At 53.2% G+C, this 23,701-nt stretch overlaps 1 protein-coding gene and 1 long non-coding RNA gene across 6 annotated transcripts in view; one reads left to right on the top strand and one right to left on the bottom strand.

The window, feature by feature from the left end:
• Window positions 1–23,701, bottom strand: part of CRHR1 (corticotropin releasing hormone receptor 1) — a 50,979-nt gene that overhangs the window by 14,964 nt on the left and 12,314 nt on the right. For 4 of the 5 annotated variants that reach the window (XM_003913227.3, XM_003913225.3, XM_031657649.1 and 1 more), the window contains exons 2-3: window positions 13,437–13,524; window positions 3,780–3,899 (exon numbers count right to left, since the gene is read on the bottom strand). In XM_003913227.3, coding sequence (XP_003913276.1) covers window positions 3,780–3,899; window positions 13,437–13,524 — 208 coding nt within the window. The remainder of the gene's footprint in view (window positions 1–3,779; window positions 3,900–13,436; window positions 13,525–23,701) is intronic. The other variant, XM_017950088.2, reaches the window with a different exon arrangement.
• Window positions 10,800–12,249, top strand: LOC103878892. The gene is made up of 2 exons (XR_002517899.2): window positions 10,800–10,879; window positions 12,141–12,249. It is a non-coding gene; the product is annotated as an uncharacterized LOC103878892 (long non-coding RNA).

The raw sequence follows: 23,701 nt of genomic DNA, 5'->3' as shown, positions 1-23,701 counted from the left end.
GGACAGCACGAGTTCTAAATTCCATCTCATCTTCTCTGCTGGCAGAGGTCGCCCCACCCCACCCCGTACCCGGCTCTGGCCTCAGTAGCTCTAAACATGCTTCCTTGAGTTAATTCTGGCTCTGACTCCAGGCAGAACTGCCTGGCAGAGAAATGAAGCCCTGAGCATCTCCCCTGGAGTCTCCCTCACTGTAGGCCTTCCTGTGGCTCCCACTGGCCCTTGGGGCTGGAAGAGGGCTGGGAAAGCTGCTGGAGTCCCAGTCCTTGAGTCTGGAGCCCCATGGGGTAGAACCCTGTGAGGGTCTGGAGGCTGGGGCCCTGGGGCCAGCCCAGCTGCTGCTGTGCTGCGTGAGTGACCTCTGGGGACCCCTTCTCATTTATAAAAGGAGGGGCTGGACCAGCTGATCCCCAAGGGACCATCGAGCCTGGGAGTTGCCTCTGCTGGCAGCATCAGGACAAGAGGGTGATGATAGGGAGCCTGTCCTGGCCTCCCGGGCTGAAAGGTAGCCGTGGCCTCTTCTCTCTCGCTCTCCTCCCGTCCATTCCCCTCCTAGGTCCCTCTGCTGAGGAGCTGCTCAGCTACAGCTGGCCAGTGGGAGATCTGGCTAAATGGATTTTTAAGGCTCTTCCATGTCAGTGGACTGCAGTCTCGGGGAGCCTCAGGCCCTTGGGCAGAGTTGGTGAAGAGGCTGCTGATTCTCTCCTAATTGCTAAATGAGGGATGAGTTACCGGAGGGCTGAGGCTCACCCAGCAGGTTTTCAGGGAGGTCTGAGGGGAGGGGCAGGCGAGGAACCACGGCAACCCAGTGTCTCTGCCATGGCTGGGAAGTCCCGGGACCACAGACCGCTCTGAAATACCTCCAAGGAAAGGGGCTTGGGGACAGAGATCTGGTTGGCAGGGGCCCGGGGGTGGTGGGATAGGGTGGGGTGGTTCTTGAGTTAAGAGGCAGCATGGAGTAGTGCTAAGAGTGTGGCCCCTGGACCCAGACAGTCTAGGGTCAAATCTTGGCACTACCTTCCACTAGCTGTGTGACCTTGGGCAAATCCCGCAACTTGTCAGTTTCCTCCTCTGTAAGTTAGAGCCTCTGAACAGCGGCTCCTACTTCAAGAATTGAGTATTTTTAGTTAACATGCACAAGGTGCTTGGAACTGTACCTGGCATGTGATATTGGCTGTTATTTTTATTTTTATTGTCTTGGAGCTATATTTATATAACCTTACACGAGACTCAGAGCGTGTCACTTGTCCCCATCAAAGGGTACTGGTGGATATTGTGGGAGAAACCCCCTTTGCTCAACACCCTTGCCCCCCATGGCATGTGAGGGAGAGCCAGGAGTCCCGCCAGAGGCTGCGTCACCCAGAGAAAGCAGGCTTTGATGGGAGAAAGGAGGTGATCTGAAAGAAAGCAGGCCCAACAAGCAGGGAGCCGCTGCCAGGGAGGATGCGACCTCCTTGTCTTTAATTGCTGAGCTGAGCAGTCCTCCCAAAGAATCACGGGAAAATGGATATTTTTGGAAATGCTTCCCATCCCTTTGAAGATCGGATGCAGCAGGAGGGAGGGCATTAGGGAGAAGGCCTAGACGTCCTGGCAGCAACTCATCAGTAAATGGATTAATTAGTGCTTAATGATGAGGTGCAGCTCTGGGTACCCACTTGTGACTGATTGCATGGGCGTGCTCCACCTCATCTGGCGCTGGAGGCACCTGGAAAGGGGTCTTCCAGCCCTGTCCTGACAGATTGACCCCATGTCGAGGGGCCATCACCCCAGCTCCTTTCCTGGGATCACAGAGGGAAGCGCACGGGAGCCTAGAGAGCACCACACCCAATCCTCCTACCCATTCTGCAGGTGGAGAAACTGAGGCCCAGAGAAGGTCTGTGCCAAGGGCTCCTTAACCAGCTTCACATGCAGCTGGAATGAGAACCTAGGACTCCTGGCTGCCACTTCAGGCAGGGTCAGCAAGTGAAGCGTGTGCCCAGGCACTGAGGGCTGGAAATGTTTATTTGGAGCATGTCAAGTAACCCTTTGCAACGGGAGTAGAGGGAACTCATGGCGGGTGGTCAGGGCTGGCTGCAAAAGGCGACAGGGCCATGACTACAGAAAGCCGGGCAGGTCCCACCCAGGAGCACAGGCCTGACCGTGGAGGCCACAGAAGAGTGGATTCCAAGTGAAGGAGTGACCGATGCAGATCTGAAACCTGAGACTGGGCAGTGGCGCTGGGGAGTGGGGGCAGGTAGGGCCAGACACGAGAATCACTCTGGAAGTGGACATGACAGGATCTGGTGCCTCCTCCCGGAAGCCCCTCTGATGTGCAGATGCTGCCTCCTTCCTAGGGGCTCCAGAAGGACTCAGCCCCCAGCATCGTAAGAGTTCTCGTCCCTGGGCTGTGACCCTGCCTCCAGGCTCTGAGACCTCTGATAGATTATTAGCCTCTCCGTGCCTCAATTTCCTTATTATAAGATGGGCCTGACTATATTGGGGGCTGGCCAACTGTGCACCCCTTGGACTGACCTGGCCAAGAGGCCCTTCTTCCTTTCTGCACTTCCTCCCCTTGGTCCCCAAGCCCCTCCCAGTGTGTCTTCTCCCTCTCCCAGGTCCCTCCCACGGCCAGGACATGGTACAGACACACGAGGTTACTGGATCTGGCTGCCCCAGCCTCCTGCCCGGCCCTGGCCTCCCAGGTCATTCCCTGGGGAGCCACTCTCTGGCTGGGTCTTCCCACTCCTCTCCTGTAGCCCCTAACTCTAAACCCCCAAATCCATCTGGTAGAGGAAAGAGGGGCAGAAAAAGGAATTCTGGAGTTTTTGAGCTGGGAGACATCTTAGAAGCCAAGCCATCTGGCCCTCTCCATCCTCAGGTGAGGGGCCGAGGGCCAGACAGTGTGCTGCGAGGTCACACAGTGAGTCTTGGAGTAAACTACATGGTGTCTGGGCTCACCCCTGTGCCCTCTTGGGGCTCTGAGTTCAAGACCACCAGGACCCAAGGGTACACACAGGAGGCCCCAGTTGCAGGGATCAGGCCCCCAGCATACCCTCAGGTAGGTTAGGGCCCCTGGCCCACAGCTGTTGCTCTCTTGATAAGCAGGGACCTGGGTCATTGACAGGAGAGGGCAAATTAATTCTGAGAGTGGCAGGCGGAATAGCAGGGAGCTGCAAAGCCCGGCCATGGGGGTTCTGGGCCTCCGGGGAGCCAGGTGTTTACATGAGGATCAAGTATCCGATGGAGCCTGGGTCAATCCCGTCCTGTCCCCACTCCACCTATGAATCCAGGATGCAAGTTGAGCCCCTGCCTGTGCATCTAAAACTCTGGGTCCCCCGCCTCCTGGCTGGAGGGCCGGGGTAGGCCTCAGAACCTCTCGACTCAGGGCTCTTATCCACACAGCTGGGGCTCGGACGATTCCTGCCCTGCTTCACGGTATTACAGCAGGCTCAAACAGACTAACCTGAAGTTTAATGGCAGAAGGAAGTGCTAGGCAGACGTGGATGCAAATTCCAGCTTCACCCCTTACCAGCTGCCAATGGGGCAAGTTCCCTAACCTCCCTGAGCCTCAGGGGCCTTAGTTATAGGAGGCGTGATAGTGTCTTGCAAGGGTATTGTGAGAATCACCAGTAATGAGCACAGGACACTTGGGAGAATACAGCGCTGACCTTTGGAAAACAGGGGCGATCCCCACAAGAGGTATTACTGTTACTGGCATCACCATTCTTACTTCCCCCACCTCCAAGCTCTCCCCATCCTGTCCCACCTCCCAGCAGATGGTCCACCCTCCACTTCTTCCTTACTTGTGGTGTTGTAGCGGACACCATAGAAAAAGGCAGGGCAGGGCCGAACAACTAGCTGCCCTGCAGGGCTGCGGGGCCAGCAGGTGCCAATGAGGTCCACGGATGCGTTGCACTGCAGTCCTGGGGGCAGAGATGACTGGTAAGGCACAGCAAGATATCCGGCCAAGGCCCCAAGCAGGCAGAGGACATTCCAGAGTTCTGCCCACCTCCCCACTGGTTCCCACTCACACCAACTAGGGACAGGATGACAACAATGACCAGTGCAGAAATGAGCTCATCCTATGCAAAGAAGACACAAGGGGAAGAAATCTGAATCTGATGCTATGGTACTAGGGAGCCAGCATGGGTTCCAGAGCAGAGGAGGAACAGAAATGGCTGGAGGTGGTGTTAAAAGCTAAGGTCCTGGCATTTAGAAGAAGCTTGGGCATGCTTCTGGTCCCCTGCTCCGTAGCCTGAGGACACTTCCTTGGCCCCTCACATGGTGAGAGCCTGGAGCTCTGAGATATCACAGGAACACCCTGGAACAGACCCATCCAACCACTGATCCAGCCCCTCACGTGTCTCTGCAATCAAACCACATCTACCCTGGCCCTGCAGGGAAGAACCAGCTGAATAAAGTTGGCCCTTCTTCCGGCTGGCCTGTTTCTCCTTCCAGCTGGCCTGTTCCTTCTTCCGGCTGGCCTGTTCACCACACTTACTGACCATACATTGTGTGTACTTTGTTCTGTGCAGAGCCCTAGGACAGGACTGACGGAGAAGTGAGCTATGGAGAGGAAAGGGAGGGAGACACCATCTGGGGGAGTGGAAAGGGCACTGAACTGGGAGTCTGGGCCCACGGCTTCAGAATGGGCTGTGCCACTAATTTGCTGTGGGACCATAGGCAAGTCACTTGCCCTCTCTGGGTCCTAGTGTCTTGTCTTCATCTACAATAAAATAAAGTGGTTGAACCAGATCAGAAATTCTTAATCTCAGCCCACTGGAAACTTCAACAGTTCGCAGAGACCCTGAATATAATGAAAATATTGGTGTATACATGCATTTTAATGGGGAAAGCAGCCCATGGCTTTCATTAGATTCTCAAAGGGGTCTATGACTCAAAGAGAGATAAACACCCGTACTAGAAAGAGGATGTCAAAAGCCCCTTCCAAATATTTGCTTTTTGGAGGGGAGAGACAGAGAGAGAGAGAGAGAGAGAGAGAGGATGCTGGGGCAGAGTTGAGGCGCCAGTGACACTTCAGGAGGGGAGGGCGGGTATGGCCTCCAAAGGGTGGGGACTGGCACAGTCCTGGCACCCCCTTGAGGCTGCCCCTTCTTTCTCTGCCTTTTAGTGCCTCCCTCTGAGTGAGGCTGGCACAGCAGTCCTCTTCAGCCCTAGTGTCTCCAGGTTAATAACCTAGAATTGGCACAAGCGTGGACGGACAAGCCAGGGAGGGCCAGGAACCATGAACCAGTGCGGGTGGGGGCAGCCTCTTCGGGCTTGGGCCGAGGCCCTAGCAGCTGCCAAGCCCTGGCTGGGGCCCGCCTGCCATCTCCTCCCCAAATTAGCTTGTCCCCAATCTCTCAGGAAACAGCGCTGGGTTAAATTGGCTTCCTTTCCCTGTTGGACTCAGGGCAGTGCCGAGCAGCACTTGTACCAAATGCTGGTTTTTCTTTCTAATCAAAGCTATTCATAGGGCATTTGTGCAAATCAGGACTCAAGGGGCAGAGGTCTTCAGGCCAAGTGGCTTAATTGAAAGAGAAAGAAATCTGGATTGGGGCTTAATGGACACGAGGTGACTGCGGGCCAGGCGGCTGGAGTGGGCCAAGCCCAGGTGCTGTGCCACAGCGGAGTCTCTGTGAATGTCATCACGGAGTGGCAGTGGAAACACGGGAGTGATGAAGCAGGGCCATCCGAGGCAAGGGCGTGCCAGGCTGGGATTTTAACCTGTCCTAGATCCTGCTGACAGTGTTGAGCCCGGGGACAGGGACTTGGGTAGAGAGCTGGGAGCATGTGGTCGTGGGGAGGGGAGGATTGTATAGGGGCCACGCCCTGCTGTTTCAAAGCTCTTCTTCATCTATTTCGTTTGATCTTCATACATCCAGCAATGTCATTATTTCCTTTTCACAAAGGAAGAAATTGAGGCCCAGGGAAGTTAGGTGACTTTTCCAAGGTCATGGGTCAATGGGTGAAAGAACCAAGTCTCATAGGCAGGTATTTTGGACTCTAAATCTAGTGCTCTTTCCATTATGCCACATTGTGAGTCAGTCATGGAGGTGATGGACAGTTAAGGGGGCAGCAGGAAGGCAGCAGCGTTTGTCGAGGGCTGACTGTGTGCCAGGCACATGTCAGCTGCATGACATATGCCATCTCATTTAATGGCACCATTGTACCTTCCTCAGTAGCTTGCTCATTCACTCCTCACTCATTCATACACACTATCTAGTGAGCTAGGCTTAAATGTAATGTTCCATGTGGCAGCGTCTGGAAGGAACACACGGAATACACCCTCTCTGTCAGTGTGGCACCTGCCCTCCCTTCTTCCCTTCCACGGCCAGTCTTCTCGCGACTTGCTTTCGCAAGGCACGAAGAGCAGGAAAGGACTGGGCACCCGCCACAACCAGGACCAGGCCAGAGCCGAGGCAGAAGCCAGCCACTCAGGATGGGCCTTCTGGCCTAGAGAACCTGCACCGGCCACTGCTGGGAGCTCTAAGGGCTCTAACCAAAGGCCTGACTCCGTCCACAGCTGGCCAGGGACGTGCAGACCTTCAAGGGGCAGGCAGGTCAGAAGCCATTTGCCCCTCCTCTGTAGTACGGTTCCCAGCCACCTAGTATGCCACCGTGGGTGCTAATTCTCTCTTGTTTTACAGATAAGAAAACTGAGGCCAAGGTGGTCAAATGGCTTATTCCAGGACAATCAGTAAGCAAAGAAACTGAGACAGGAGTGGATTTTCAATGCTCATCTTTTGATGCCAGCTCAGGGTGCTGCCCACAGCTGCACAGCTGGCCCTGATCTGGGCAGCTGCCCATCGAGTGTAGAGCTGCACCCCAGTCTCGGCCACTACAGTTCCCCAGCAGCGCCGCGCCTCCCCCTCCCTCCTGACCCCCGCAGCTCAGAAGGATGCGTAGAGAGGGCGCCCGGGACACAGCATCGGTCGCGATCTTTACATTAAGAGCCCAAAAAATCCTGGAAGGAATTGAAAGTCTGTGTGAGACGGCAAGAAAGGGAGAGAGAGGCTGCAAGAACGGGGAGGAGAAGTCAAATGAAAAGGGATGAGGAGACAAAGTTCCCCCTTCTCCAGTGAAAGGTCAGCGCTCCCACGGGGGTCAGGTGCTGGGGGGCGGGTCGGGGAGGGGGCGTGGCCAGAGGCGCGAGGGCCTCAGCCGTGAGTGGAGTTAGAGGGGAGGGGACCTAGAGGTCAAGGGCAGGGAGCAGGCAGCAGGAAAGGCCTCAGCCGCAGAGTGGAGTTAGAGGGGAGGGGACCTAGACATCAAGGGCAGGGACCAGGCAGCAGGACAGGGCTTCAGGCGCCACGCTCCTGGCCAGTTGGCATTGTCCACTGGACTTCCCGGCCTGGGACGGCCTTGTGGGCTCGGTGCCTTCCCACAATGCCTCGGGGTCCTGCCCTCTCTGGGCCTTAGTGTCTCTGTGTCTGAAATCCCCACAAGGGATTTCAGATCGCCGTCCTGTGGACACCTGGTCCGGGGAGGAGAGTGGTTGGGGGTGGGGGGTCCCTGGGATCCGGTAGGGACAAGGCCTCAGAAGGGAAATGGTGTATAGGACTTGAGGGAGAACATTAGTTGGACACTGCTATAATATATACCAGGCACTGTGAAGGGTGCTTTGCATGACGCAATCCATGTCACTCATTTAAGCCACCTGACTACACCGAGGAGGAGAAAACAGACAGAGAGGCAGGGAGGTGGGAGGCCAAGTGGGCCAGGAGAGAGGTGGAGAGAGAGAGGAAAGACGAGGGAGAAGACACTAAGGAAGAAATAGGGAGAGGCAGGTGGAAAGTCAGGAGAAGGAGGCACAGAGAAAGATCATTTCACAGGTGCTGGGGACAGAGAGGGTGTTCATGCCCTAGTTGGGAAGGGGAGAAGGCAGGAAGTCAGTTTCTGGGTCACTCAGCTTGATGGCTATAAGGACCTCAAGGACCTTCTGATTCTTGGGCCAATGTCCCCTCCCTCCAGTCCCAGTGCCACAAAAGCCTGACCTCTTCTGCTCTCCTGGCAGGTGGAGGTATTTTCCCACTCAGCTGTCATAGTCCTGGGATGAGGAGGAATTTGGACCACAGTAATCCAACCTTGCAAATAGCCAAGCCAGTTTACCAGCCAGCTGCACAAAGGCAGAGGTGCTGTTAGATGCCAATGCCCCCTGACAGCTCCCTGTCCTGCAGTGCCTCTCCTGGTCAATTAAGGAATAGTGGCTTTGCTCTTTATTTAACAAGTATAGTTGTTTCTCCATATCCATAGGTTTTGGGGAAAAGTACTGAACATGTACAGACATTTTTTCTTGTCATTATTCCCTAAACAGTACAGTATAGTAACTGTTTATTTTTATATAACGTTTATATTGTATTAGGTATTAGAAATAATCTAGAGATGATCTGAAGTATACAGGAGGATGTGCATAGGTTACATGCAAATACTACTCCATTTTATACCAGTGACTTGGACATCCCTGCATTTTGATATCCATGGGGAGTTCTGGAACCAGTCTCCCATGGATACCAAGAGACAGCTGTTATTTACTGACTACCTAAGAAATGTTCAAGGGGCTTGGGATATAATAATGAATAAAATAAATGCCCTGTCCTCATGGTGCTTACATTCTAGTGGGGAGGCAGCAAACACACACACACACACACACACACACACACAGTCACACACACATTTCTGTTAACCAATGAGAAATACTATGGAGAAAAACTAAGCAGTGCAAAGAGATAAAGGCTGACAAAGGTGCTCTTTTAGTGTGGTGTCTTCTAAATTACTACCAATTAAGCAGATAACTAAAGGAAGTGAGGGAGAAAACCTGGGGGGAAAGTGTTCTCGGCAGAGGCAACTGTGAGTAGGAGGGCCCTGGAAGAGGTGTGAGCTTGGTGTGTCTGAGGTGTCAATGTCCCTCTTGCTCTGTGGCTCACTCCCTCATTTACAGGGCAGGTAGATGCATTCAGGGTCTTTCCTGGCTGGGGATGTGGGAGTAGAACCAACCCACTCACCAGCCCTGGTCACCACAGGCCTTCAGGTTGGGGGTGAGCTGGAGGGAGTCAAGTGGGCTAAAGTAATGCAAAAACCGGTTCTATATCTTTCTCCTTCCCCACACATGCACAGAACAAATGCATGGGAACCGCATTCTGCTCAGACTGCCTCAAATCCCTGCAAAGCGAGAGCAGAGGAGAGGGGGCAGTGTGGAGGGCTCCACCTGCCAGGGAAGAAACCCTGCCGGGTCAGGGTCCTAGGAGGGCTGCTTTAATGAACAGGTAAGAATCCTTTGAAGGTGGCCTATTTAATGCTGTGCACAATCGGGCACTGGCTTCTTCCCCCAAGTAGGTTACACAGTTTGCCTCCCATCAGGCTCAGGGTCCCCATGTGCTTGGCAGATCCGCCCATGGTGGATAACTTCAGAGGAAGCTGGAACCTGGCTCTGTCTCAGTTATGTCGGGTCTCCCATCAGCGGCTTCTGGATGTGGGCACTTGGCAGCAGCCCTGTGGCTGGGAAGCCCTTCCCCCTATTTGGCTTAAAATCAGGAGGGGGACTCAGCCCAGGCTGTCCAGAGGGGGAGCAGCCAGGTGGCCCAAGGGCAGCCTGTGAAACACACATTCTTGCCCAGTCAGAGGAATGTGCTATGGGATGAATGGGCAGGGCCTCTGCCTGGGTCCCCTGGCATGGAGAGGGTGGCAGAAACCTTGTCTTTGCTCAGCCATCTCATGGCTGAGCTGCCTTCTCTTTGGCTGGGCAGAGAAGAAAGATGCCTGTGTAGGGTGTGTGATCCATCAGGACAAGAGGATGGCCCTCCTGTCCTGCGGGTTTGTGGGCTCTTCACTTTTGCCTTCCCAGCAGCTAGTACAATGCCAGGCATACAGGAGGCATGGAGGAGAATATGGGGCCATGTGCACACCTAGTGTGGGTGTGGGTGGCACTGCAGGGGTGGCACTGCACCCCTAGATGGCTGACTACACCGGGCCCTGGGCACTCTGGCTCTGAGTGGCCACATAACGCGGTGCTGGTGGCAAAATCTGAAATGAGACCCACATGGTTTATATCCTGCAGCCACTGCTTAGTAGAAGCTTAGTGTGTTTGGGCAACTTGTTTAACTTATCTGAGCCTTAGGTTCCTCTACTATAAAATGTGGATAAAAATATTTCCTGACTACAGTATTATAATGATTGAATGAGATTAAAGCACTTGGAATGGTTTCCAACACATAGTGGCCACTAAATAAATATTAGCTATTATTATTGTTATTCTTATTTGAGACAGAGTCTCGCTCTGTTGCCCAGATTAGAGTGCAGTGGCGTGATCTCGGCTCACTGCAACCCTGGCCTCTCAGGCTTAAGCGATTCTCATGCCTCAGCCTCCTGAGTAGCTGGGATTATAGGCGCCCACCACCACGCCTGGCTAATTTTTTATTTCTATTTTTAGTAGAGACGGGGTTTCACCATGTTGGCCAGGCTGGTCTCGAACACCTGACCTCAAGTGATACTCCGGCCTCGGCCCCCCAAAGTGCTGGGATTACAGGCGTGAGCCACCACGCCTGGCCTAGCTATTATTAATTATCATTCACTACCTTAAGACCAGAGATGATAACTGATGACCCCAGGTAATTGTCAACTCAGATTCTATTTGTCTGTGATGTCATTAGTAAATAATTCTATTACTTCCTGGCATTGTCATACTCATGCCATGATTTTATGAGTCGCCAAGTCTGTGGTCTGCCACATGATAGGCCTCAGCCCTGGGGATCCACTCTCTCCCGGTTCCTGGCATGAGGCATGTGAAAGGCCCCCCCAAAGGCCCTGGCTCAGTGCCAGCTGCCCCAGCCAGACACCCATCCATCTGTCTCGGCCCCTCTGCCCCACCCTCACCATCTGTCTCTACCAGTGCCCATCAGTCTGGGTAGGTCTCCGAGTCAGAAGACAAATGGCCCATTATCAGAGGCCATTGTGGAGGGTGATGGATCGCGTGCCATGCAGCCAAGCAGGCTGGGCTGGGCTGGGGGCACCGGCACGGAGTACAAATCGCCAGGGAATGAACGCTATTCATCATGGCCTGCTGGTTCCAAGGACAGGTGACACCTTCGTGGGCTCAGGGATGTCTCTCCTCCTGAGCATAACGAACAAGTTGATAGAGCCTGACCTGGCCCCAGAGCATGGGGGGCTGGGGATAGGGCCTTTCCTCTCAGGCCTAGCCTCTGAGCAGCTCTCCTCCCTCCCCATCTCTCTCTCCTAGAACTCCAGACTCACGCTCAAGAACTTACTTCCCCATTCCCCAAGCACAGCTTAACCAACTTTGCAGCCAGATGCTCTGGGCTCCCAGTACCTTCCCGGTTTCCCACTCCTCTCTCCTCACTTCTCCCCGGTCCTTCCGCCAAACTCACCTACTGGTCCTTGCTCACCTCCTGCTGTAGCTCACAGCACTGGCTCTTTTCTGCCAGTTCACACTGACAGTGTCTCTTAATATTCACCTTGAAACTTCCTCCTTCAGGAAGCCTCCCTGGATTTGCACCACCCCTGCCTAGCCTCCCTGCTCCCTCCCTTATTATGAGCAATTACTGGCAAGTACCTTCCCTTCATTCCAGCTATACAGTAAGCCCTTTAAAAGCCTGCTGAGGCTGAGACAGGAGGATCACCTGAGCCCAGATCTGGCCTGCAGTGAGCTATGATTGTGCCACTGCACTCCAGCCTGGGCAATCTCTACAAAACAATTTTTAAAAAATTAGGCCAGGTGTGGTGGTGTGCACATAGTCCTAGCTTCTTAGGAGGCTGAGATAGGAGGATTCCTTGAGCCCAGAAGATCGAGGTTGCACTAAGCTATGATTGTGACACTGCACTTCAGCCAAGGTGATAGACTGAGACCCCATCTCTAAAACCAAACCAAACCAAACCTAGTACTGGCATGACACTCTACAGTTTACAGTTTGTGAAATATTGCCATAAAACTTAGCACACTGAATCTCATAAGAGATCCTTGGGGCAGGTAACAGCCCCCTATCCCTCTACACTTAGACAAGGTGAGGTTCAAGGGGGTTGAGGGTAAGGTCATCCCTGTGGCTACCAGTACCCGCCCCTAGCCAGGACATGACCTGGCACCTTCTGGGAGCCAGCACAGGAACCCAGTGTGCCTTCTCCAAGTCCAAGTCTTGTTCCTCTGTCCCCAGGCTCTCCCTAGTGAAGGAACAGCTAGCCAGGAAGCAGATGCCCTGAGTTATGGAGGCCTCCTGTCCCCACAGAGCCAGCTTCAGAAATGAAGGCCTCCTGCCTGCCTGCAGACACTTGTGTCTGTTTCTTCACTAGCATGCGTCTTGCACTCTGCCTCCTTGCACATGCATTTGTGGATTCGACTTTCACTAGCATGCGTCTTGCACTCTGCCTCATTGCACATGCATTTGTGGATTCGACTCCCAGACTAGACTGTGAGCCCCTCTTGTTTCCCCAGTACCCTGCGTGGGGCCTGCTGTGTAGTAGGTGCTTCATGAAAGAGTTGGTGTGAATCAAGGAGAGGCTTGAAGACTTAAACAGAAGGTCCACAAGCCTCCCAAAGACACTCAGGGGCAGGGAACCCTCTCCATTTTTGCCCCAGCAGCAGCCATGGCCAGGACCACACCCAGAGTTTTAAAACATGCCCTTGACAGCCCAAAGACCTAGATTTGGATCCCAGTCACTGCCATGTACTGACCACGCTGTGCCATGGGGGTTATGTAACTCTTCTGTGCCTCCGTTTCCTCAACTGTACAAATGTTGGGCTTTAAACTCTTGTGAGGATAAAATAAGGTGATTATGCAAAAGCACTCTGTAAATGGTAAAGTGACGCAGGTATTAATAATATTTGCAGCCATGCTGTCTTTTCTGTTGGAGAGGTACAGAGCACGGCGCTGGAGACCACAACAAGAAGTTGGGCTGCCCGTGCTCCACTCAGGGCTCTGGCGCTCACTAGTTCTCTGTACCTCAGTTTTCTTATGTGTAAAATGGGGACAACAGCACCTACCTCAGAGGGACGTTGAGCAAATTGGTTTAGTACAGCTCCAGTCCTCGATCAGTGCCTGGCATGTGTTAGCACTATGGAGTATTACACTCTGGGCATTTTTAGCTGCAGACTGTGGCAGCCTTTCTTCCTCCCTTGAAGCCTCCCTGAGTCACAACTCAGCAACAAGGGCTGGGATGACCTCCCCGTGCCCACCCTTAAGCAGGGAAGATAACTACTCAGAATCCTTGCTGCAAACTCCAGGTGCCACCAACCAACTGCAGCTCTTCTCTACCAACCTTACACCCAACTTCAGGATCCTTCTCAACACGGCACTCCATGGAGACGAGAAGAATTGCTTGCAGCCCTGGAGAGGAAATGACTCTGCGAATCCTGCCTTAGGGCATGGTTCTGTGTGCAGGCTCTGGCAGACCTGGGGTGGGGGGCATTGTGGTGACCAGGAATCTTGCAGCAGGGGGTTGAGGGAACTCACCTGAGATGTTGCTGGCCAGGGACAGGCTCTCGCAATGCTGGTCCTGGAGGGAGGCGGAGACGGGGTTCAGCCCCAGAAGGAGAAGGGCCTGCAGGCACAGGAGGCGAAGGACACATTAGGCAGGTGCCATGAGCCATGAGCCTATCGCTCCATTGCCCAGGAAAACTGCAGGGGTTACACTGCACCTGCCTGCTTTCCCTCCAACCCTGTCACACATCAAGTTGCTTCCCAGACATCCACCCCCTGTCTCCTTTCTCCTCCCTCTGGGTCCTCTCTGCCTGGAGGGCCTGGAGTTGCCCTGCTCATGGAGGGGCCTGGCAGGGAGGCTGACAGGAGCAGGAGCCCAGGCTCCTAGGGAAGACGTGAATTTTACCCCTAGGGGCTGGGGTGCTACCAGAGGAAGCTACCTCCATCCCCATGGGATCCTGAGCATGGTCCAGCAGTGTCCCACCACGTGCACACACACACCCACCCGCCACTCCCACCGGCCCGCTGACCACCGCGGCTTCACAGATCCCCATACGTGCACCCCCTTCCCTCCCTCCCTCCAGAGCTGGCCTCTTGTTCTGTGAACTGTTTCCCGGGCCCTCATCCCTGCCTGCCTAATTATCCATCATCACAAATTGTGCCTCACCATTTATCAAGCTCTTGTACATCTGCCGTGGCACACAGTTTTCCCTGGGGCTGGTGTGGTTGTGCCTATTTGCAGATGAGGAAACTGAGGCACAGAGAGGTAAGGGATAAATGTGTCTGGAAAGATGGGCACCCTATTCTAGGGCAGACCTTTGCCCTTTAACCTCCCTGAAGGCTCCGTGTCACTCTGATTCCAGAATTTTAGCCCAGTTGGGAAGGGAGTGGCATAGGCCCTATACCTGGAGGACTGACCCTTCTTCAACTAAACCCACCCACACAACCATCACGTTACCCCCCTCCCGACAGGGTTAGAGTCAAGAGAGAGGCCGAGTGTCCAGCCCCCCATTTTGCTGTGTTGTCATGGGCAGGTGACTTGACCTGTGTGTGCCTCAGTGTCCTCACCTGTAAAACTGGGCATAATGGTCCCACCCCCTTTAAGCTTACATGATGTATGTATGTAGAAGTCCTTCAAATAGCCCTGCATACTCTGTGGGGGCAGGGGTTTTGTTCATTGCACTCAATTTTGCTGAAGAAATGAATGAATGACATTGTGTTTCTGGTATACAATAGGCACTCAAGAAGGATATGTTGACAGATCTGAACTTGGTGGGTTTTTTTGAGTTGTTGGAGGAGAAGTGGCTGTTTCCCCTGGGATTCTATTCCAAAGGGATTAAGAAGCATGAGTGAGGGGCAGGGAGAGGGGAGCATTGTAACCGGCCCTTGCCTCTGGCTGTGGGGCGCTGGGTGCCCGGCCACCAGCAGAGTTCCCAGACAGGGTGGTGAGCCCGAAGCCCGAGAGGCCTCATGGGAGGCTGCTCTCCTCATCACTGCTCTGCTGTTTCTTCTTGGGGTCCCCGACCTCATGGCCAGGTGTCTCAGCCCCAGACCATTTCCGTACCAACTGCAAATTTCACTAAGGAACCTCAGACACAGACCCTTAGCTCTGGAAGCCAACTTAGGATTTCACAGCAGGAAGATGAGATTGGGAGAGAGAGAGGGGCTTGTCAAGTCCCTTAGTGAGCAAAGCTGCTAGGTTAGGGTGTAGGCTAGAGGCAAGTCGGTGGTCAGCCCAGGCAGCACGCAGCCTTCTCGCAAGGGGCCGGGACTCCACGTGGTGAGTGTAAAAGTGAAGGGAGCATCGAAAAACTTAGTCGTCAAGATACAGAATATTTTAACATATTTTTTTAAAATAAAAATTAACACCAAAAAATCCATGATGAGCAAAATATCAAAAACTCTTTAAAGGAAAATAGGCTCAGTAACAGTGCCGGGCCATGTTGGAGCTTGGGGCAAAAAGGGAAAAAGTCAGGAATGATATTAAAATATTATCTATCACGGCCGGGTACAGTGGCTCACGCCTGTAATCCCAGCACTTTGGGAGGCTGAGGCAGGTGGATCACCTGAGGTCGGGAGTTGAGACCAGCCTGGTCAACATGGTGAAGCCCCGTCTCTACTAAAAATACAAAAATTAGCCAGGCATGGTGGCAGGCACCTGTAATCCCAGCTACTCTGGAGGCTAAGGCAGGAGAATTGCTTGAACCCGGGAGGTTGAGGTTGTAGTGAGCTGAGATTGCACCACTGCACTCCAGTCTGGGCGATGGAATAATACTCCATCTCAAAAAAAAAAAAAATTATCTGTTGTGATTACTGAGGTTGCTGGCACCTCCTTCTGGGGTGAGCTTGAGGAAATGCCTCACTTGCTTTACTCCAGTCGGGTCCTGCTCATGCGTCGTCTTCCCAAGCCAGACTCCATTCCTCCTTCCCTGCCCGCCCCATACCCTCCAGGGCTATCAATCCTCTCTTCCCTGGACTCCTCTCCATTCACCCTTTTCAGATCTCAGGACCTTCCCCCTATCCTTACAAGCAAACTGATCTGCCTTTTCCATGTTCACCTGCTGGGAATGTTCTCCCTTACCTCACACCACCCCACTCCACGAGGGCCAACCCCTTTCACGGTACCCACTCCCTCCCACTCCTGTCCTGATGATGAAGGCAGACTCTGCTCCCCTCTCTCCCACTCACATTACAAGGTCCAGGGGAACAGTGGCCATTCATCGTCACAGCCTGGTTCCCACTACCCATCACTCACCCACATGGTCCCCTGAGTCTGTAGTGCCTGAGTTTGTAGTGGCTTTGTTCACTCCATTCCCTCGCTGGCACTCTCACAGGGGACTCTCTGCCCTGCACCAAGCTCCAGGTTCTGAAGCACAACCCCAGCTCCACACCCCCACCCTGTGCTCTGCACACGGGACACTCAGCAAGATGGCACTGGGGTTAGCCAACTCGCTCCTGCGACTCAGGAATGATGATAACAAACCCATTCATCTCTCTGGCCTCAAGGAACTTCCAACACTTTATTAATCAGTAATTAAACTTCACCGTCTCCAAAGAGATGGAGAACTATCTTTATCCTCATTTTCCAAGTGAAAATGCAGAAGTAGAGAGAGGAGGAGGCCACCAGGCCAGCCGGTGGCTCTTGCCAGCTAAGCAGAAAGCAAAGTGTTCTCATGACAAAGCTGCACTGCCCGCTCAGCAATCAGCAGGGACCCAGACTCGGCCCTGTCCCCAGAGAGGGGCAGCTCAGATGCTAGGGCCAGAGACCCCTTCTATTCTAGAAGGGGACTAGAAATCTTTGCTCCTCATTTCCCACCCTACATCTGCCCACGCCACCTCCCAACACACACACACACACACACACACACACACACACACACACACTCTCTCTCTCTCTCTCTCTCTCTCTTTCTCTCTCTCTATCAAACTAGGGCTCCCAGAGCCAGCTAAGCCGCAGGCAAATTAAAGAAACTGGAGACACTGGCCAGGCATGGTAGCTCATGCCTGTAATCCCAGCACTTTGGGAGGCTGAGGCAAGTGGATCACCTGAGGTCGGGAGTTCAAGACCAGCCTGGCCAACACGGTGAAACTCCCGTCTCTACTAAAAATACAAAAATTAGCTGGGCGTGGTGGCACGTAACTGTAGTCCCAGCTACCCAGGAGGCTGAGGCAGGAGAATCACTTGAATCCAGGAGGTGGAGGTTGCAGTGAGCCGAGATCGTACCACTGCACTCCAGCCTGGGCAACAGAGCAAGATTCCGTCTCAATAAATAAATAAATAAAATATATAAAAAAGAAAGAAAAGAAACTGAAGACATCCTATTTGACAATATCAGCCCCATTGCCTGACATTCCATTTATCCATCTAATCCTTAAGCTGTGCTTCGTGCTCTGGTCTTTCAGATCCCCCACCGCGAAGGCACATCATGTTCTATTTCCATCCAATTACTTATCATCTCCCAGTATCTGGGATCCTTCTCAGGTCTGCAACCCTCTGCCCATGCAGTCCGTGCCACCCTCCTGGTCACCTGTCTACTCTCCATTCTTCAGACGCCAGTTCCAGGGCCCCTCCGCTTAGCAGTACCTGCCCAACCCTCCAAAGCAAAGCAGCTCAGTTCTCCCTCCAATGTACCCCTTTTCCTAGTGCACTCTGTACACCCACTGGACCCTGTGCTCGTGAGGCTCACGAGTAGAGCCCTTGGACCAGCCCAAGTGCACTAAAACCACCTCGGCACAAAGCACTTAGGACCCAAGACACTAATTAGATGGCAAATATACAGGCTGTAAGTTCTTATTCTTGCATCTTAATGTCCTGGCATGCACAGAGGAGCAGAGCAAATCTTTATGTGTCAGAAAACGAAGCCAAATACCAGGCAAAGGGCTAGTCTGCCCTTGGCTGCCTAGAACCCTGACACTTGGGTCTCTTTCTTGAATGTGATGGTTCACACAGCCATTTTTGACACACAGAGGACTGGTGTTGCATTATGCAAAGAAAAATGCTTCTTAAAATTCCCAAACCAACCTTTTCCTCTCCAGAAAGGTCTGCTCTGTAGCAGAATCTGTGCCTGTGCCACCTCTTGCTCTGGGGAAGGTTTGTGAGGGCTTATGCCTTATTCCTGAATCACACTTCTCTGAAAAGTCCCAAGATTTCCTGCATATTTCCTTCCACCATCTGCTGATCTCCTCTTCAAGCTTCACTGTGGTTTTCTATCTCCATCAACAGGCAATTACTGCACTGGCAGGAACAGGCTCCCAAAGTTTCAAGGATATTGTTTGTTTCCCCTTAAAACAGAGAATTCTGTTGTTTGTTTGCTTTTTGAGATGGAGTCTCGCTCTGTCGCCCAGGCTAGAGTGCAGTGGTGCAATCTCGGCTCACCGCAACCTCTGTCTCATGGGTTCAAGCAATTCTCCTGCCTCAGCCTCCCTAGTAGCTGGGATTACAGGCCTGCACCACCACGCCCGGCTAAATTTTGTGTGTTTAGTAGAGATGAGGTTTCACCATGTTGGCCAGGCTGGTCTCAAACTCCTGACCTTAGGTGATCCGCCCGCCTCGGCCTCCCAAAGTGCTGGGATTACAGGCGTGAGCCACCGCACCCGGACAAAAACAACAATAACAAAAAAACGGAGATTCTGAACCTGGGGAACAGGCAGTATGAAGATCTGCAGATAAATGCGGTCGGTGTGTGTGATGAAAACCATTTTCCTGGGGAGGGTTCTGGGCTTCCTCCACTTCTCACCAACAACTAGCACCCCCCAAACAGTGGTAACTACAGTTGAAGCATATGGTAAATGGGGTGAACTGAACATGTCATCTTCTCTGAAATCAAACCAAAGTGCTTTTGGCCTTTCTTGGATGCCTCTTGCTCTTCCACTCCATCACCAGCCCCAGCCACTGGCGCTCCTTTCAGAAACAAGTTTTCAAGACTTCATGTGATTTACTATCTTCCAACTAGTAGAGAAAATCAAAACGGCACTGAAGCTGAAGCTGGCAGAGCACAAGGTTCACTCACCGGCTAATGCCTTGCTTCCGTGCACCAGCCTGGCAGCTCCAAGGCCCCAAATAAAACTTGCATCTCAGCTACAAATCTCTCCACTCACCAAAGAGCCAAACCTTCAAGGTTAAAATCTGAGGCCAAGGGTGTGTGCAGCTCAATTATAGCATCTCGTAAAAGGATTTGCCAAAGATCTAGAGGGTCCCTGCCATGGAAGGGAAAGCAGACCAGGCGGGTATCATGCTCCCATTTTAAGTCTGGGGTAGTTGATGTGCCCAGTGTCACAGAACTGTTTTTAGGAGCTGGGATTCAGCAAGCAGGTGCTCCTGCCTGTCTTTCAAGGAGATGAAGCATGAGGAGAGTCGCGCCTTCTGGCTGGCCAGGAGCAGGTCAAGACAGGGCTCTGGCAGAAGGGATGGGCAGGGGAGAAGGAGGTGGTGCAGGAGCCTGTGGAGCGGGTGGAGGGCCGGGCTCTGACATGGCCTGCTCCAGTCTGCTGCAGCTGCTACTCACACCCCCACCCCCAGGGCCAGCACAGAATGGGGCTGGAATGAAGCTGCCATCCCAATTCCCAGTGTGATTTTGGCATAAAGGTTAATCACACCCAGAAAATGCTTATTAGAGACCATAAATAACCGTGTTGCTGAAGCTCAGTTTGGTCTTTAAGGCACAAAAGTGCAATTTCCTTTGATGTGATGATTCGGTAATTAACCTTTTGGGGAGGGTCCTGAAGGGCCACTGGAGGGAGGGAAGGGTGGCCTGGAGGCAGCTGAGGCATCTCAGGCCTAGTTCCTACAAGTTCCTGGGGAACAGGGAAAAGGGAGCCTGTTTTCCCTCTCCTTTCACAGCTAGCACTGATGCTCAGCTTGGGGGAGCCCCCAGAGCCCCCAGGGGTCAGGGACCGGCTGGCCTTTGGCAGAGCCACAGCTGGAGAGCCATCCTTCAACACAGTTCCTCATCCTTCTGCTGAGCCCCAAGGCAGTCCTGCCACTGCCTGTGTGGCTTTCGGTGAGTCACCTGACTCTTCTGAGGCTGAACTTCCTCATCTGCGCAGTGGGGGCAATGTGGTCTTTCTTACCCCCTTCACTGGGAGATGGGCTACTTGGCAGGAACCAGGAGAGCTGCTTCTGCCATGTAAAGTCCCTACAAGCATCAGCAGGCTCATCAGCACGGCTTGGCTGTTCTGGGCCCCAGAATGCGCCTCCATTGCAGACGGCTGGCCTGGAGCAGCTTTCCTGATGTCCCTTCCGGGCCCTGGGGGAGGCCTCGCAGGCAGGACATGGCCTCTCCTCATTTTCTGCCAGGTCCTTCTGCCTTCTCAGGAAGCCTTCCTTTGGGAAGGAGTTTTTCCTGCTTTTTAGGTTTGAAATCCACTGGATCGAGTGGTGTCTCCAACCCCCTTGGTGGTCTAGGATCCTTCATTCAAAGAGTACAGGACTACATATACGTGATTTGGAAAAAAGGAAAGGAACTCCGAAGAGATGGGGAAGGACAGACAGACACACACGTACATGATGATGGCAAGATGAGGTGCAGACTGAGGGCAGGGGACCATGGAGTTTCTGATGGGTCAGCACCATGGCCGTGAGGGCAGGCTTCCTGGGGGAGGTGAGCTGGAGGATGGGGCAGAGTGGATGTGGCTGTCACAGGGAGGGAGAGGGCCTTCCTGGCAAGGGGAGGGTCCTGAGCTTGTGGGGGTGTAGCAGGCTGCCTGTGGAGGGCCTCAGATACTGGGCTGAGATGGATCCAGTCGGCCTGGAGTGCCATGGCAGGTTCCTGAGCAGTGAATTATGCCAGCTTGTCACCCTCATCATCGCAGCGAGACAGCCGACAGCCACCTGTTCCACAGAGGCAGTTCAGCAGGTCAGGGCGAAACCAGGCCTTGTTGCCTTCCCTGGCCTGGGAGACTCTGTCAGACCCTGACTCGGGGCCCAGAGAAGCCCTTGACTCTCCAGTGTGTGGCCAAGATTGAAGCTCTCCCTGGTGACCCCAGAGGCAAGGGCCCCAGCCCACACTTTCCATCTGCTGGCCAAGGTCCTGGGTCCTGGGGTCCTGCAGGCTCCACAATCCCAATATCCGACCCTTCTGACTCTGCTTTGCTTTGCATTGTCTTCAGGTGGAGCCTATTTTAAGCAAAGGCAAGAGAAGAAACTCTAAATGCCGAAAAAGAAATGAGGTCATAAATGAAGAGTTCTCTAAAAAGCTGGGTCCCCCGTTGCATTTAAATGCTGGGATCTGGTTTGCAGAAATAAAGCATCTGTGCAATCAACTCTTCAGAAATGTCTCTGTACCTACGGGGGATATATCTGTAGTTATGGACTAATTGAATATAAGAGCAGGGCAGGCCCCACATGCAATTGTGTGGTTTCTGCAGCATTTCTTGCTATAGAAGTGCCAAGCGGACGGGTCAGTGGGGGATAGACTTGCAAGATGTGTACCAGCAGAGGGGCACCCTCATGGGGTACCTTCTTCCCATCCACCCAGAGGTGGAGACCAGCCAGAGTAAAACTAGACTATGGACAGAGGACAGCGATGCCAGGGGTCCTTTCTCAGCCCTCTTGACTGCCCAGGCTTCTCCCCATCCTGCCTTGGGCCTGGGCCTCCTCCCACAGCCTCTTTCTGTGACAGCCACAACCGGTCCCCATCTCAAGGCAAAGAGCCAGTGCTTCCCCTCAAAGTGCGTGAGCACTGAAAGATTTATTCCAGGCAGCTGAGAAATAATTTATTGTTACATTTAATTAACTTAAATTGCTGTTGTACAGAGAAGAAAAAATGGAAAGGAAAATCTCCTGCCTACAGTTAAGGGAGGGGGGGATGCCTGGGTGTCCCCGCCCCCGGCCTTCTCCCTGGGGCCCCGGCTCAGGGTGTCCCCTGCCCGCCCTCCCTGCTACTTCACGCCTCTGCTCCCCTAAGAAAGCCTTGCAGCAGGGCTAGAAATAGTGGGTCACCTGCCTCCCACACCCTAGGGCAGCGAGGGCCGTGAGACCCCAGCTTCAGAGTCACACACGCCCTTCCAAGGTTCCAGATGCACTATTATAAGCTTGGGTTACAAGCTCCCTGCAGGCAAGGTCTGTGTTTGGCATTTTTTTTTTTTTTTAACCATTTTTTTTTGAGATGGAGTCTCGCCTTGTTGCCCAGGCTGGAGTGCAATGGCGTGATGTCAGCTCACTGCAACCTCTACCTCCTGGGTTCAAGAGATTCTCATGCCTCAGCCTCCCAAGTAGCTGGGATTACAGGCACCCACCACGACACCTGGTTAATTTTTACATTTTTATTAGAGATGGGGTTTTGCCATGTTGGCCAGTCTGGTCTCGAACCCCTGACCTCAGATGATCCACCTACCTTGGCCTCCCAAAGTGCTGGGATTACAGGCGTGAGCCACCGTGCTCAGCCCCTGTTTGGCTATTTTTGTATCCTCAGTGGGGCCCGACAGAGAGCAGGCCCTAACATGTTTGTTGAATGAATAAATGACTTACATGTTTGTTGAATGAATAAATGACTGAATAAGTGAACAGACGGGTTTTCACTTTCTGCCCCCTCTGACCATGGAGTCTCATGATGATTCCCAGTAGGAGATTGTGAGGGGCCTGTTTCCTTTTTCTCATTTTCCTCTCTGTTCCTCCCGCTCAGCAGGAGCTCCCTCTCCTCTCCTTGCTCCCGGCATAGCCCCGCGCCTTGGAGTCCAGAAGGGTGTGCTAGAGGGAAAAGCACTCTGGGTGGGAAGCACAGAGCTGGGACCGCGTTCTGACTCTGCTGAACTTGCTCCATGATGGTAGAGAAGTCACTTCCCCGCCTCAGTTTCCTCATCTGTAGAATGGGGAGGTCACTGTGTTCTCTACATTCCTTTCCAGGTCGGAATATGCCCTGGCTCCAGGATGTACAGGAGAGTAGAAATTCAAATCTCTAAACTTGGGGCTAGAGAGATGCTTGTTGGAATCTTTTATCCACCCCTTCCTACCTGTGTGACCTTGGGAGAATCACTAAACTTTTCCGAGCCTCATTTTCCTCATCTGTAAACGGGGCTGACAGGGATAAAATATTCACATCCCAAAGCTCCTGGAGAGATTCAACAATGTGGTGCATATAAAACAGCATGGGGCTGGTGCTCAGGCAGCACCAATGGACGCCACTCTGTTATTCAACCTTGCACATTCTTCCTTCCTGACTGGGCCTTTCTCCCCAGAAGTGCCCCTTGCCCAGCCCCTTGCCCACTCAGGGCATGCACCCCACTTTCCAGCACCACTCTTTCCCAGAAGCCAGCAGCGGTCACCTACAGAAGTGGAGTGTACATCCGGATCAATGATACAGATTTGCTGGGCATGGGAGCAGGGGGTGCCCGGAGCATGGCTGACCTACCATCCTCCTTGTCTTCCCTCCGTTTCTGCCTCTCATGCATTCGCTTGCTCCCCATCTTAGTACGATTTGCTCTCAGATTCACTCATGGATATATTCTTGTAGCCCGTGCCTTCTCGGCCTCCTGCCTCTCTCCTCCCCATCTTCCTCTCTCCCTGTCTTAACCACCCTATCTTTCTCGGTCTTCCCTGGCTTCCATTTTCCTCCCTCCCTTCTTTCCTTCCTTTCTTCTTTCTTTCTTCAGCTTTTACTGAAGGCTTGCACAGTGCCAGGCCCTGTGAATTTCTTCATTTAATCCTTCTCGACCCCTGCAAGCCAGAGCCTTTACTATCTCCCCACTGTTCAGACGAGAGACTGGTGCACCCAGAGATGGTAACTTACCCAGGGTTTTGACTGCAGTAACTAGAGGGATGGAGGGACTGGGATTGCAGCCATGCTCCTGTCCCTGGGCAG

The sequence above is a fragment of the Papio anubis genome, chromosome 17 (assembly GCF_008728515.1).
Source record: "Papio anubis isolate 15944 chromosome 17, Panubis1.0, whole genome shotgun sequence".
Lineage (NCBI taxonomy): Eukaryota > Metazoa > Chordata > Mammalia > Primates > Cercopithecidae > Papio > Papio anubis.
The sequence above is the reverse complement of the archived record's forward strand: the minus strand, read 5'-3'. Positions and strand labels throughout refer to the sequence as shown.